This window comes from Micropterus dolomieu, linkage group LG01, assembly GCF_021292245.1.
Source record: "Micropterus dolomieu isolate WLL.071019.BEF.003 ecotype Adirondacks linkage group LG01, ASM2129224v1, whole genome shotgun sequence".
In the NCBI taxonomy this organism is placed as follows: Eukaryota; Metazoa; Chordata; class Actinopteri; order Centrarchiformes; family Centrarchidae; genus Micropterus; species Micropterus dolomieu.
Window position 1 is genome coordinate 24,927,753 of NC_060150.1, and position 16,500 is coordinate 24,944,252.

Genomic DNA, 16,500 nt, shown 5'->3' on the forward strand with positions numbered 1-16,500 from the left:
GTGATACTGTTTTTAAAAGCTCAGACAAGTCAATGGGATAAAACTGGTTAAAACTCTCTTGTTGCTGGTGAGGAACCTCTGAGTAAGAGGCAGTGGGGGTAATAGAGGCTCTGATTGACACCACCTTATTGGTAAAATAAGATAAAAACAATTCACAGTCATCATTACTTCCAGCTGAGGCACAAGGAGGGGTTGGGTTTACCAGCTGATCCACAGTCTTAAACAGAAACCTGGGATTGTGTTTATGTGTAGTAATGAGTTCAGAAAAATAGTGTGTTCTCGCATCCTTAACCATGTTATTGTAGTTAATTAATAAATCCTTCAGACTGAGGTAATGGACTTGGAGACTGGATTTTTTTCCGTCTGCGCTCTGCTTTCCTGCATTCCCTTTTGAGGCTGTGAATGCTGTCATTTATCCAGGGTTGCTTACTAGCTTTAGACGTAGGCCTAACCTTTAGAGGAGCAGTAATATTTAGTGACGACAAGCAGATATGATTGAAGTGATCGACCAGATTGTTGGTGTTGGAATCAGACAGGCTCTGAAAGAAGAGCGTTAAAGAAGAAGCGTTAAAGAAACAGATGTTTCTGGTTATGGAGTCACCAATTATTAGTGTGGTTGGGGAGAAAAGGCGACAAGGAGATGCCGTTTGTGGGGTTCCAGAGCAGGACTGAGCAGAATCTTCTTCAACACTGCGTGCGGACTGAGGATGGAGTGTGTGAGCTGCCGAGTGTTGTGTTGGAGTAGCAGTAACAGACCTGAGAGAAGGGCTACCCGACGGTGCAGGGTAGAGATGGCCTCCGGAGTGTCTAAGCACAGCCTCCTTCAGGATCCTACGTCGGGAAGTGGAGGTTTTTGACTGGGATGACGGCCACTGATCAGGCCCAGCGGCAGACCGGCAGCCCAGCTGATCACCGTTTGCCGCCAGCGCGGGAGATGTAGCCGGTGGAGGAGATGCAACAGTGTCGGCAGGCACTATCCGCCGAAAGGGATCCGTATCAGGGAGACTTGAAGCCGCAGGTGCATCCGCTGGATGAACCGGAGTGTCGTCAGACAGGGCTGCATAGCGGTTGGAGAGGCCGATGTGCGGAGGAGAGGCAGCCCCGTCCAAGCCTCTCTTGCAGCCACGGACCACCACTTCAGCCCAGGTTGACTGATGCTTCGGAGTCGAGCAAGAGGAAAGCCTTGGAAGGGTAGAGGGGTCATAGCACGTTGTCCTGGATGTTAGCGGTTGCGCTAAGAGAAACAATCTGTTTGGCTTGTACTGAAGCGACATCCATAAAGCCATCATCAGCAGGGAATCTTTCTCTTCCCGTCGTCGGATGTCTTCCGTAAGATCAGCAATCTTTTTGTTCGCTTTCTTAAGGAGTGTAAAGTCCTCATGGGGCAGAGTTATCTCGGCTAGCATAGTCACCGGAGCTTTGTTGTGGTCAGTAGCGTTGATGGCATTTTCACGACCATCTAGCTTAAAATCCATGTCGGATGACTAAAATCCTTAACCTACGTAAAACTTAAGTTAAATAAAAAGGATATAAAATATGTAACGACAAAGTGTGGAATAAAACTGGATAAGAGTCCGGTTGAAGACAGAGCTTCCGACAGGTTGCTACACTTGTAATGAGTGGTTATTTGAGTTACTGTTACCTTTCTGCCATCTCGAACCAGTCTGCCCATTCTTCTCTTACTTCTGATGTCTACAAGGCATTTTGGTCCATACAACTGCCGCTCACTGGATATTTTCTTTTTCTTTGACCATTCTCTGTAAACCCTAACGATGGTTGTGCATGAAAATCCCAGTAGATGAGCAGTTTCTGAAATACTCAGACCAGCCCGTCTGGCACCAATAACCATGCCATGTTCAAAGTCACTTAAATCCCCTTTCTTCCCCATTCTGATGCTCGGTTTGAACTTCTACATCTACTGTACATTCCTAAATACATTGAGTTGCTGCCATGTTATTGGCTGATTAGCTATTTGTGTTAACAAGTAATTGAACAGGTGTACCTAATAAAGTGGCCGGTGAGGGTGTGCAGGTTTCTTAAATGTTGCATAAGAGTGAATATATCGCCAGCCTCTATGTAAAACTCTAAATCCATCAAGCTTCTAGGTATTGATGATCATTTCCAAATTGATAGTTTAGTGTATCTTATGACACTAAATTAGGTAATTGGTTATCAGTTTTCTTTTCTTTAAGAGTGGCGCCCCGACATGAATTTAACACAGTTAAATTCTATTTTTATTATATTACATAATATTAATTACATTATTTAATGTAACTATTGATGTCATTTAAACCGTAAGTCCAAACAATTATGTTATTATACATTTTTGGAGATATAATAAGTTATAACTTACAAGAAATATAAATTTACAAGAAATTTCATGGAAATAAAAGAAAAGATAATTTGATTCCAATTATATGGACAAAAAGTAGAAACACTGTTGGATTAATTCCAGTAATTAATGGATATTTACTTAAATTAAAATGGAACTTTTCAATCTAAAAAAAATCCTTTCTTCTCTATATTTAGAACCATATTACATAGGCTGTATCCCAAATCAGTCCTTATTTACTGTGTAGTGCACAAAATGCCCCCACCCAGTTTTATTTAAGTGTTAAAAATTCCAATAATTGCGCAAACTGTAATGTAGATGTGTCAAATCTAATAGATATAGAATTACACTTGCACTCCTCTACAGCTGTCAGTGATGACGCAAAATGACAATGAGTGTATGGGGGTAAATCGATGTCAGTATCATTGTAAATGCATGAGTCACAAATATATATTTCAATTTGTAAACACAAAACGCAATCTACAAATAGATTCAATATCCACAAAATTAGTGTTTACTCATCATGAACCACAAATAGAAATCCGTGACTTGTTCTTGAAAACCAGAATTTCAGTGAAGGAAAAATTATTTGTCTGCAACTTCTTGCAGACTACTTGTTGTTTCGCATTTCTATTCAGAATTTTGACAATACTGTTTTGCATTGGAGAAGGTGGAAGCAAAGAATGCTTGGTATTTCTCCTTAACAACATCACTAGCATTGTTTACTCTGCATTATGTGATGTAAAGTGACTCCACCCCAGCTGACTGAAAATCACCTTTTTGAAACAAAAACAAGACATCCTCTGCCTCTTTCTTCCTTAGTGATATTCCCTATCTTCCACCTCCTTGTATACCTCCTCCCATCTACTCTTTACTCCATCAGATAAAGACACTGGTATAGATAGAAGACACGTAAATGCAACAACAGCATTTCTCTTTTGTTCTTGTTATCCCTCCATCTTCCTACCACTTGTCTAGTCCTCCCTTATACTTTCTCTGTGGAACATAAACAGCCAATCGTCTCTCCCTCCCTCCATCATGATATACCTCCTCTCCGTTGCGGTAGATGAGCAGGTCAAAGGGAATAGCAGCCACCATGTCGATGAGGAACCAACCTTTGAAGTAGTGGACGGCTATACGCACCGGGTGGCTCACCACCTCATCATTAGTGTTCACGTATGTTGTCCTGAGAAGAAGAGTGTAGATTATATAAAAAATTACTGACATTAGTAGTTGATATTCTGAAACTTTTCACAGCACATATTTTAGAAGTAAGCCTGTGAAAACTACTTTGTACCATTAACTATTTTACTAATGCCTCTACCAAGTTAATTCTTTAACAATGAGCTCTATTAACATTAATGAGGACAGAGCACTGGATTTAGGAATTCGACTTGCAGCATTTTTGTATTTACGGTGACTAATTCGGCTACGGCTACTGCTGAAGCTGTTTCTACTAGAACAACACTGCTACTATTGTTACTACTAATACAATTACTACTACTATTACATACTGATGTGTCTAAAGTCAGACCTGAAGTTGATGAGGATGTCAATAATAAACATGATATCCACTATGAGGTCCACTACATTGAGAGGAGAGCAGGAGTAACCACAACTCTGCATGGCTACGTCTTCCTGAGAGAAGAGATGAAAAGAGAAGAGAGAATATATAAGCAGAGCTGAAAAAAGACAGAAAGAAATTATAATCTAATGCTCTAAACATAGAACTGTCTGTGATTACCTCCTTCAAACTGATTAGCATTAAGGGTTTCAAGATAATTTGCATACATTACATGTGTAGACAAAACAGTAGTGACACAAAAACAGCTGTTCAATAGACTTGCCTTTTTTACAATAAATTTATTGTTCTAAGAAACACTTATTTAGTCTGAATTTTCAGTGCCATGGAAATCCTCCATGTATGATAGTACTTTATTTATTACTATTTGCCAGTAGACATTCTGTCACTAAAAGGAAATCTCACAGTGGAAGACCTTAATTTACTTTTCTTTACTGTGGAAAGAAAATGTTGATGCTTAAACTTACTGTTGATACTAACTCAACAAGAGTACGTATGAAGACAGCGGTAGGCCTTTCTTGTGAAACTAACTTACCGTAGGAAGTGTTGCCCAAGTTAGCGAGGTCAGTCAACCTAGCTAACTTTAAGTTTATCAAGAAAAAATGTGAGGATGAAATAGATTTTGTTATATCTTCAAAAAATAATACACAGAAAAAGATAACTGACGTTAAATTATACACATTAAATTGTGTTTTCTAACTAGGTTTGGTAACAAAGACCACGCCTCGGACACATTGCATTTCTGCTCTAAAGTATTTAAGCACACCTCATCCTTTTTCTTCACCTCCGACTCATTTTTCACATGACCTGCAAAAGGCTAGTATAGAACATGCTTACCTCAAACAATGGACCAGGAACTCATACTCAACCCTTGAGACAGCGAACATTAGAAGAAATTCACCTACTACTTTAGTCTTGGAATCCTCACCATTTCCTAACTGCGCTCAGCAGTCCATGTTGCCCAATGCTCTCGGCTTTCATCCTCCATCAACTCAAATATACTCTGGGCTCTGCCGTCCAGCAGCTCCAGGAGCAGATCCTGCCTTCACCCCATCCAGACACTCCTCTCCGACTCACTGGAGATTCAGACGCCGAACGACAAGCTAAGCCATTAAAACCCGAATCCACTACTTGGCAAATATTCTGACCACAGCTTCAAAAGTATCGGTGTGGATAGTCGCTCACCTGAAACACACAACCAGCTAGCAAATCAGCCCTTTCCACCGGTGACAATAAAGCAAAACTATTTCAACTATTCACGGACTAGCAGCAAAACACCATTCTCCCTTCCAGAGTACCCAAGCACTTCTGGATACCTGGTAGCGTGTTTAAAACAATCCCTATGATGTAAAACTTGTCTCTTTCTATTGTTTATACAAGTAGCCATGACACTCCTAAATTTAAATTCATTCTCCCCACCGCTCCATGCAATCAAGTTGATGCTGGTCATATAATTAGAATATCATCAAAAGGTTGATTTATTTCAGTAATTCCATTCAAAAAGTGAAACTTGGATATGATATTCATTCATTACACACAGACTGATATATTTCAAATGTTTATTTCATTTAATTGTGATGATTAAAACTGACAACTAAGGAAAATCCCAAATTCAGTATCTCCGAAAATTAGAGTATTACTTAAGACCAATACAAAAAAAGGATTTTTAGAAATGTTGGCCAACTGAAAAGTATGAACATGAAAAGTATGAGCATGTACAGCACTCAATACTTAGTTGGGGCTCCTTTTGCCTGAATTACTGCAGCTATGTGGCGTGGCATGGAGTCGATCAGTCTGTGGCACTGCTCAGGTGTTATGAGAGCCCAGGTTGCTCTGATAGTGGCCTTCAGCTCTTCTGCATTGTTGGGTCTGGCGTATTGCATCTTCCTCTTCACAATATCCCATAGATTCTCTAGGGTTAAGGTCAGGCGAGTTTGCTGGCCAATTAAGAACAGGGATACCATGGTCCTTAAACCAGGTATTGGTAGCTTTGGCACTGTGTGCAGGTGCCAAGTCCTGTTGGAAAATGAACACGCTGTGTCTTGTTCGAGAGTGGCTTGACGCAAGGAATGCGACAGCTGAAACCCATGTCTTGCATACGTCTGTGCGTGGTGGTTGTTGAAGCACTGACTCCACCCGCAGTCCACTCTTTGTGAATCTCCCCCACATTTTTGAATGGGTTTTGTTTCACAATCCTCTCCAGGGTGCGGTTATCTCTATTGCTTGTACACTTTTTTCTACCACATCTTTTCCTTTCCTTCGCCTCTCTATTAATGTGCTTGGACACAGCTCTGTGAACAGCCAGCCTCTTTAGCAATAACCTTTTGTGTCTTGCCCTCTTTGTGTAAGGTGTCAATGGTCGTCTTTTGGACAGCTGTCAAGTCAGCAGACTTCCACATGATTGTGTAGCCTACAGAACTAGACTGAGAGACCATTTAAACGCCTTTGCAGGTGTTTTGAGTTAGTTAGCTGATTAGAGTGTGGCACCAGGTGTCTTCAATATTGAACCTTTTCACAATATTGTAATTTTCTGAGATACTGATTTTGGGGTTTTCATTAGTTGTCAGTTATAATCATCAAAATTAAAAAGGAATGAACACTTGAAATATATCAGTCTGTGTGGAATGAATGTATACATTATACAAGTTTCACTTTTTGAATGGAATTACTGAAATAAATCAACTTTTTGATGATATTCTAATTATATGACCAGCACCTGTACTGTCTAGTCATGACACAGGTCACGCGGAGGCTCCCCTGGTTTCGGCCGAGCACCAGTCATTGTCCAAGCCTCCTGCATCCCAGGTTACAAAACCCAATAGCTGACTATTTCTCATTCCATGTTTCAGAAATTCAGATATTGCCACTAGCCTCCAACCCTCTTCTGACTCGGCTGTTTCTGTACACCTCCAATGTTTTCAAATCCATGTTCCACTGGAATTCCTCCGGCTTCTTTACTGCCTAGAATTCACCGCTTCTACCCTCAACTACTATCGATCTCAAAACACAACTACACGACTGTCTATTTCTGTCCATTCTCCTAACACTCTTTATATATACACACACAATTGTCACATATTTGTAAGGTTGAGCAGGTTGGAGAACCCAGACGCAGGACACTGAGCAGGTCAAGTTCAGAAAAGGTTTATTTGACCAACAAAAGGCGAGCACACTTACTTCAGAGTGACTGAATCCAAAATCCAAAATAAATGATCCACAAGAAATCCACAAAACCCAGGGAAACAGGAAGAGACAGAGCTAGGCAGGCTACACACTATAAAACACTGCAATGACTGGACAGAGACTGAACAGAAACAGCAAACATTTAACACCAGGGACTAATGAGCAGGCGGGAGAAACACAGGTGAGAGGAATCAGGACTAACGAAACAGGCAGGCAGAGAGACAGTGGGGGAAAACAGAGAGACAGGCAGGCAGGCAGGCAGATTACTAGGGGAACAGACAGAACACGTTACAAAATACCAGAAAAGAATCTAACTTCAGACAATAACAGAAACCCATGTAAACAGACAAACACTGACCAACTATAAACACAGTGATCAGAACAGTCAAAACCTAAACGAGAACACAGAACTAGAACACAGAATACAGATCAAACTAAACTAAAATAATGCAGACAAAGAACTAAGAGTTGTAGCATGACTACTTTTGATCTAATAAATTTATGAGAATTAATACAAAATTATGAATTTTAATATTCAGAGAATATTAATTCATACATTTCTCGCGGGGCACCACCCGAGATTCCGTTCGTCCAGTGTCTCGGGATTCCCTGGGTATGGCTAATAATTATACAATTATTCACTAGTGATCAGTTAGTTAACAATCACTCAATTATCTTAAATCAATCAGTCAGTCTCATATCGAAGAGGTAAATTCTCGTGGCAATTTCTTAACTAACTAAGGTGACATAAACGCGGTTAAACATACATCAAAGAAATAAACAATGGCTAAAAAATGAGAATGTGGAGTTCTATCGCGGGGAGAATTTGACTCATACGGCGGAAGAGAACTAATGAAAGTATTTAGATGACTAGGACTAAAGATAATGGATTAACAGACTATTGGACATCACTGATCACAGACTGCCTTGTTTTGCCTTACTATGGGTCGGCGGCCTGCCTTGGCCGGTTGCACGGGTCCCCACACTAGCTGCCCAATTCCTGGCTTTCTCCTAGGGAATTTTCTGAGGGTTCTCCGTGTCTTGAATGAAGAAAAACCATCAAGTGTTGACCGTCCTCCGTCTGGCAACAAGGCTGTTCTGTTTGGATATCCTTGGGTTACTGCTGGCGGGACCACGTGGCTGGGACGGTGGTATCAATTTAAGTTAGCTTGACGAATAAAGCTTAAAAAATACTTGATCGTTCTTCAATTAAACTAGTGTAACTTAATGGACTGATAACTTTTAACAAAACAAAACCAAAGAAAATAAAAAGCAAGTAAAGTTGCTGGAAACGAGGGAAAGCTGAGGTTGTGGCACTTCGCGTGTGTGGCTTGAAACGAACAAAGCCTTCGCTGCGCCGGGTCGAACTTCTTAGGGCGTTGCCGGGAGATGGGGCACGCTGGGCGCGTGCTGAAGCGCAGTTGAAGAGGCCAAGACGAGCAGAACAAGAGAGCGCGAGACAGCGTGTGTAGCTGCTTTTGTCTATTGGGGCGTGGTTCCCAGAGAGCAGTCCTTTGTTCCCCTGAGGGAGGGCTTGTTTCTGGTTTCCTGAGAGACCGTCTTTCTTTAGACATATTAAAAGTCAAAAATCTATTTGCGGGTATTCTAATCAAATATCTTCCCACAATCAAACCTTAATTGTCAAACTGTTGTACGGTTCTTAGTTTTGAGCACTTGATAAAAAGGAAAACAATTGTCAGTAGTTAGACCTTAAAAGGTTAGCATTTCATAGGAATCACATCAGATGAGAGGAACTTAACTAGCTTTCTGGATATATTGGCTGTAACACGTTCTTAGAGAATATAAGCAAGATACACGAATGGCATTAGATTATGGACAGGTAAATACAGAGTGACATTTATACATTAAACGGCATTTCAGAACGATGGCATGTAATACTTATTTTGTCCACTTGGGGGAGCCTGGGTTACATGAGGATAGCTTTGATTAACCCTAAAACAATCTTTGCTCAGGAGCTGGGGAATTTAGTTATTTAACCTTAAATTCAAGCTGGAAAATTAATCGAGTATGGGATGACATTTCTTTATCATATCCTTTCTAAAGGAAGTGTCAGAAAGTGTTGGGAACAAAGCATTGATTACAACATAAAATGAATAAATGTCAGGGATCCTTGCTGAAAATTAAACACTGCAAAATTAACTTATTTAGATTCTTTTCAACAACAAATAACACCAACATGGTAACATAACTACTCAAATGGAGTGGAGAGACCTAGTTAAGTAACTTAAAGATTATTTAATTAAACAAGGTAATGCTTTGAGTTTTGAGGAGACAGTACTCTTTGTTTACACAAAGTTCCTCACAAATTTACATCTGGCTGTGAAAGGAGAATATCCTTTGATTTGAGGTAATTAAACAAAGAGGGAGGTCAGTTGCCATGCTTACGTGTGTGGGGGGGAGTTTAGGGTTTCCTGCCCTCTCTTAAGAAGAGTTCCGATAGGCTGTTCATGAGAAGCTAATCTCTGTTTAGTGTTTCTTTGTCATTTTAACAGTCAGCCACCAAGCGTTATCTGGCTGCAGCATCAGAGGTGGCAGGTTTTAGGATTGAACTGCCCAGAAACAGAAAGCAAACCTTTCACCTCTTCCTTTGGGTCGCTTCAGCTGTCTGTTGAGGGTTGATATCCCAAACCCCCTCCTCCTTCTCTCAGAGAGAGAGAGAAGGAATTTTAAGTCTCCAAATTATTTGATGTAAAATGCTAAAACATGAACTAAGACACTGGACTAGGAACAAAGAAATGGAACCAAAACACAGACTAAATAACAGATACTTAACTGACCAAACAAAAAACTCAGAGAAAGTCAGGACAGGATCGTAACAATACTAGCCCAAACGCAACAAGACCAACATTACAGCCTACCTCAACCCTTTCACCTCACTCGACTAAACTCGCACCTAAGCCCTGCAAACTCACAGTCCGTACAACCCAAGACTAGCTAGTCACATTTGCCCCTTAAGACACCCAGTTCACAGTAGGGTCTTGTCCAGCATACCATTTCTCAGAAAAGTGAGTACACCCCTCACATTTTTGTAAATATTTGATTATATTTTGACACTTTACTACAATGTAAAGTAGTGAGTGTAAAGCTTGTATCACGGTGTAAATTTGCTTTCCCTTCAAAATAACACATCACAGCCATTAATGTCTAAATCACTGGCAACAAAAGTGAGTACACCCCTAAGTGAAATTGTCCAAATTGGGCCCAAAGTGTCAATATTTTGTGTGGTCACCATTATTTTTCAGCACTGCCTTAACCCTCTCGGGCATGGAGTTCACCAGAGCTTCACAGGTTGCAACTGGAGTCCTCTTCCACTCCTCCGTGACGATATCATGGAGCTGGTGGATGTTAGATACCTTGTGCTCCTCCACCTTCCGTTTGAGGATGCCCCACAGATGCTCAATAGGGTTGCCCAAGCAGGTCTGGAGACATGCTTGATCTGGAGACATGCTTGGCCAGTACATCACCTTTACCCTCAGCTTCTTTAGCAAGGCAGTGGTCGTCTTGGAGGTGTGTTTGGGGTTGTTATCATGTTGGAACACTGCCCTGTGGCCCGGTCTCCGAAGGGAGGGGATCATGCTCTGCTTCAGTATGTCACAATGTTGCATTCATGGTTCCCTCAATGAACTGGAGCTCCCCAGTACCGGCAGCACTCATGCAGCCCCAGACCATGACCAGCTTGCTTGTCTGTAGGCAAGACACACTTGTCTTTGTACGCCTCACCTGGTTGCTGCCACACACGCTTTACACCATCTGAACCAAATAAGTTTATCTTGGTCTCATCAGACCACAGGACATAGTTCCAATAATCCATGTCCATAGTCTTTCTGTCTTCAGCAAACTGTTTGCAGGCTTTCTTGTGCATCCTCTTTAGAAGAGGCTTCCTTCTGGGACGACAACAATGCAGACCAATTTGATGCAGTGTATGGTCTGAGCACTGACAGGCTGACCCCACACCCCTTCAACCTCTGCAGCAATGCTGGTAGCACTCATATGTCTATTTCCCAAAGACAACTTCTGGATATGGAACCTGTCCTGTCTAACCGCTGTATGGTTTTGGCCACCGTGCTGCAGCACAGTTTCAGGGTCTTGGCAATCTTCTCAAAGCCTAGGCCATAGGTCTATGTAGAGCATCAAATCTTTTTTCAGATCATCAGAGAGTTCTTTGCCATGACGTGCCATGTTGAACTTCCAGTGACCGGTATGAGAGAGTGTGAGAGCGATAACATCTAATTTAAAAAACCTGCTCCCCATTCACACCTGAGACCTCGCAACACTAACAAGTCACATGACACCAGGAGGGAAAATGCCTTTTGGGCCCAATTTGGACTTTTTCACTTAGGGGTGTAGTCACTTTTGTTGCCAGCGGTGTAGACATTAATGGCTGTGTGATGTGTTATTTTGAGGGGACAGCAAATTTACACTGTTATAAAGCTCTTTATATGCTTTACATTCCTCAGTATTGTAACATGAAATATATAATGATGATATAATCAAATATTTACAAAAATGTGAGGGGTGTACTCACTTTTGTGAGATACTGTACCTTATCAACCTCCGCAACTATACGAACAATAACAGTTTCTTCTTGGGGCTCTATCCAAAGCAGAGCACATGAAGAGATGGATCACCTGCCCTGAGTCTCGACTTCTCTGGATCCCTCCTGCCTACTTGCCACTGGCTGACACCGATCCATCGTTCTCTTCCTTCCATCCATCAATCCATCCACAACCCAGATCCCTCCCCTTAACCCTCCATACCTCACCTTTTCATTCCCTCATTCATCACCCTTATCTTTTCATCACCCTACTCTCGATTCTCATCCCCACATCCCTCTACTCCTCACAGTTCTTCCTCATCCCCACATCCCTCGAACCCTCACTCTGCTTCCTCATCACTGAATGTCTCCACTTGGACCCTTAATCCATTCTGGTATATAATCTCGGCTCTTTTCCATCCGTATCTCTAGTGGTGTGTACTTTGTTGTATTTTAGTGTATTATACAAATTATTTTAGTGAGTTAAGAAAAGGAAAAGAAAAATCATACTGAACAAAATTACTGAGCTGAACTCAAAGATCTAAGACTTTCTCTATGTACACAGAAAGCCTATTTCTCTCAAATCTGTCGAAATCTGTTAGTGAGCACTTCTCCTTTGCCGAGATAATCCATCCACCTCACAGGTGTGGCATATCAAGATGCTGATCAGACAGCATAGGTATTGCACAGGTGTGGCTTATGCTTAGGCCACAATAAAAGGCCACTCAAAAATCTGCACAGCACAATGCCACAGATGTCGCAAGTTTTGAGAGAGCATGAAATTGGCATGCTGACTGCAGAAATGTCCACCAGAAAGTCTTAGATCTCTGAGTTCAGCGCATGATGAATGGCGGCAAAAACAAAAGTATTGCGTTTATAATTTTTTTCAGTGTATAAGCTAATCTCTGCAATAGTCGTTTCCAAGAATCATATGTTTGTGATTTTACTTTTGACAGCAGGCTGATTAATGATTACATCCCAAGATGAGACCCCACCTGGTCATTGAGGAGGAATGCGGCTGAGTAGGGTGTCAGGATGGCTGTGTAAATGACCAGCAGCAGGATGAGCCAGTCCCAAACCGCCTTGAAGGGACTATAGTGCAACACCGTCCACTTGTGGATGCGAGGAGCCTGAAGCTTGTACTCTGGTAACACATCTGCTCCCAGAGACAGCACCTGGGTAGAGAACGAGGGACAGAGCAGCAATTAGACATTGAATAATAGGAAACAGAGGAGAGAAGGCAAGTGATAAGGAAAGAGGGAGGAGAGAAGGGAAAACTAGACTATATCGCCATGTGTACATAAAGTGATAGTGTGATGGAAAATGAGTTAACAATATTGCAATTACAGTGTTACAACCAGTGTCCACTGAAGATGATGAGAACTGTGGGGAAGGCAGTGCTGACCCTCCCAGACAGACCCCCTGCCTCTTTTTTTGTCCCCATGGTGACACGAGTCCCCATCGGTCAGTGTGCATTCAGGTTAAAATCCCCACCGTGATGTAGAAACATGAAACACACACACACACGCACTCACACACACCCACCCCTTGGGGACATCTCATTGACATAATGCATAACCAGCCCAGGGGTATTCAATTATAATTCAAAGAGGTCCAGTTAGAGAAAATTTCCTGAAGCAAAGGTCCGGAACATCATAACGACTAACTTGCGTTATCATTCAGTACCATAACCTATAGTTGTATCAACATATGTTTTTAGTCAACAACAGACTGTCAAATCAAATAATATTTCAGTCAGTTTTCACATCAAACTGGAGGGATAATAAATAATAACTACTCTAATAATACATTCTAAATTTAAGTAAACTAAAATAAAGTGCCTAATTTTTTGAAAAAATAAAATAAAAAGTGTAGCTTCAAGTGATAAAGTGTAGTCTTAACCAATTTTATAATAAACACTCAACATATCACAACAAATGAACAGCTGTAATGCCTCTTCTCTTTCATTCCCTCTTGCAGAGCTAAGTTACCACTTTCCTACTTTCTCTTATTCAGTGAGAAACGTGAGCTCTAGTTTGTCCTGCCAGCTAGCATTGGAGATCTATGAGATATTCTGTTTTTTAACTGGCCGTGGGAGGAATGTACATGTAAACATCTGTACATTCTTGATTAAAAGCCATGTGAAATCTCTTTTCCCTTTTGTCTCCTCAATTCACGTGTGTTTCCAAAACGTCTCTGGTGAATTTCGAAAATTAAACACTCGACTCGAAAGCATCGGGATGCACAGATTTGATTGGCTGAGCAGCGTCACATGAGACGATTTGAGCACATGCAATTGGTCTGTGAGTTTCCTGTTCCGCTAAACCAGTACAGTAAATGCTAGAAAAGCTGCGCAGGTTAAAATAGAAACGCTCCGTCACGAGGTAGTAAGTCTCAATAATAAATCAGCTGTAGGTCGGCGGTCCGGAGAGGACAGCGGTCCACCTATTAGTGACCTCTGCCCTAGCCCCTTACTCTAACTCTAACCAACACAACTACATGCCTAACCTTAACCCCTACACTAACCCTAAAGCATAACCCAAGTGTACCTTGGACCTCAAAACCACATCTTAACACTCTAAAAGCAGCCTCTACACGTGGGGACCTCATACAGTCTATGGGGGACCTACAATATTTATTCCCACTCTGACACGACTCCCCATGGGTTAGTGTGTATTCAAGTCCCCAGCGAAATGTAAGAACACTCACAGACACCTTTTCCTTTGTCTTCTGTCTCACACATACAAGCACACACCAGGAAAGAAATCTTGGGTATTATGGAGCTGTTCTAAGTAGCTTTACTTGCAGTAATGTATTCCACTGTCTGCACAGCACTTGCCCTGGATGAGAGCAGGAATGAATCAGTGTAAAGAGGCATTAGCACAGCCTGCCTTGTGTCTCTGCTTACCAAAATCACACAGTGAACTGCAGAAGCTTGGCTGTTGTGCTTGAGTTGAATCATGATCTCTCAGACACAGTCTCTAAAAAAAGCACATTATGAGCATTACAGGAGTCACATGACAAAACAACCAGATGGTGTTTTTACTGTAGCTGGTGATTTTAATCACACAGATCTTACAAGTTTACGTAAATTCCACCAGCATGTCCACATCCCCACCAGGGGACGCAATACCCTGGACTATGTTTAAATAAATATTCCAGGCAGCTACAAAGCCCTCCCCCATCCCCATTTTGGTCTATTAGACCATATTTCTCTGCTTCTGTACTAACCGGCTGATTAAAAGTGTCAAAGGAGTTTAAACAGTGCGGACAGACGAATCTACAGCAACTCTACAGGACTGTTTTGAGTGCACAGACTGGCATATGTTCAGACAGCCCGCCACCAAGGAGAGCCGCATCAACCTTGAGGAATATGCATCATCAGTGACATCATCACTAAGCCAATAAAATGATTCCCCAGCCAGTGAGCCTGGGTGATGAGGGCTCTATCCAGAGCAAAAAAGCTGCTATGGAGTCAAAAGCATACTGCACAGTCAGAGCGAGACTGAAAGCTGGTGTCAAGGAGGCGAGGCAAAGACATCAGCAGAGACTGAAGAGACCTCAGCGCCCCCATCATGTGTGGGTCACATTTCCAGATTAACTTAACACCTTTTATGCTCATTTTGATCTCCTCAACAAGGAGTCAGCTGTAAAGTCTACTCCACCTCCAGAGGACCAGCTACTGTCAGTATCCACAGCTGATGTGAGAAGAGTCCTGCTGAGAGTGAATATCAGTAAATCAGCTGGGTCTGCACTACAAACCTGTTCCAATCAGCTACTTGATGTTATTACTGACTATTTTTAACAACATTTTCAACTAAGCGACAATAGCCCTACAGAGGATGACATCTCCACTGCCCTCCAATCAGCCCTCACACAACTTAACCCTTAAGAGTTCCTTAAAAAAAACAACTTAATTGTCCCTCGTGACATAAAATGGCTCCTTCCGAAAAACTGCTGTAAAAATGTCATAAATTAATATTTTTTTCAACTTTAAACGACTCAGTCTTTCAAAGTTACTTCAGCCTGAAATATACATATCAAACATGTTACATGTACATGTATACAGATACATGTTTAGACTGTTTTGCTTCCCTCAATCTTTACCAACTAACTTCAATAATTTCTTCATCTAAACCATCAACCTGCCTCTTAGACCCCATCCCGACTAGGCTGCTTAAAGATGTTTTACCCTTAGTCAGCACCTCTATACTAGATTTGATCAATCTATCTTTATCAACAGGCAATGTACCACAGTACTTTAAAGTAGCTGTAATTAAACCTCTTCTGAAAAAGCCCTAACTTGATCCGGATGTTTTAGCCAACTATAGACCTATATCTAACCTTCCATTTCTCTCTAAGGTTCTGGAGAAAGCAGTTGCTAAACAGCTGTGTGACTTTCTACAGAGCAATAGTTTATTTGAGGATTTTCAGTCAGGATTTAGAGCTCATCCTAGCACAGAGACAGCACTGGTGAAAATTACTAATGACCTCCTTATTGCATCAGACAAAGGACTTGTCTCTGTACTGGTTTTATTAGATCTTAGTGCTGCATTTGATACCATTGACCATCAGATCCTATTGCAGAGACTGGAATATTTCATTGGCATTAAAGGAACCGCTCTAAGCTGGTTTAAGTCCTATTTATCAGATCGATTTCAGTTTGTACATGTTAACGATGAGTCCTCCATGCACGCCAAAGTTACTCATGGAGTTCCTCAAGGATCTGTCCTTGGACCAATCCTCTTCACTTTATATATGCTTCCTTTAGGCAATATTATCAGGAAACATTCCATAAACTTTCATTGTTATGCAGATGATACTCAGTTATATCTATCGATCAAGCCA

At 41.5% G+C, this 16,500-nt stretch overlaps 1 protein-coding gene across 1 annotated transcript in view; it reads right to left on the reverse strand.

Moving 5' to 3' along the window:
* Nucleotides 1-16,500, reverse strand: part of kcnh2b (potassium voltage-gated channel, subfamily H (eag-related), member 2b) — a 340,415-nt gene that overhangs the window by 22,001 nt on the left and 301,914 nt on the right. Inside the window, exons 7-9 of the mRNA XM_046062123.1 lie at nucleotides 12,648-12,827; nucleotides 3,867-3,970; nucleotides 3,380-3,518 (exon numbers count right to left, since the gene is read on the reverse strand). Of these exons, the coding sequence (XP_045918079.1) occupies nucleotides 3,380-3,518; nucleotides 3,867-3,970; nucleotides 12,648-12,827 (423 nt within the window). The remainder of the gene's footprint in view (nucleotides 1-3,379; nucleotides 3,519-3,866; nucleotides 3,971-12,647; nucleotides 12,828-16,500) is intronic.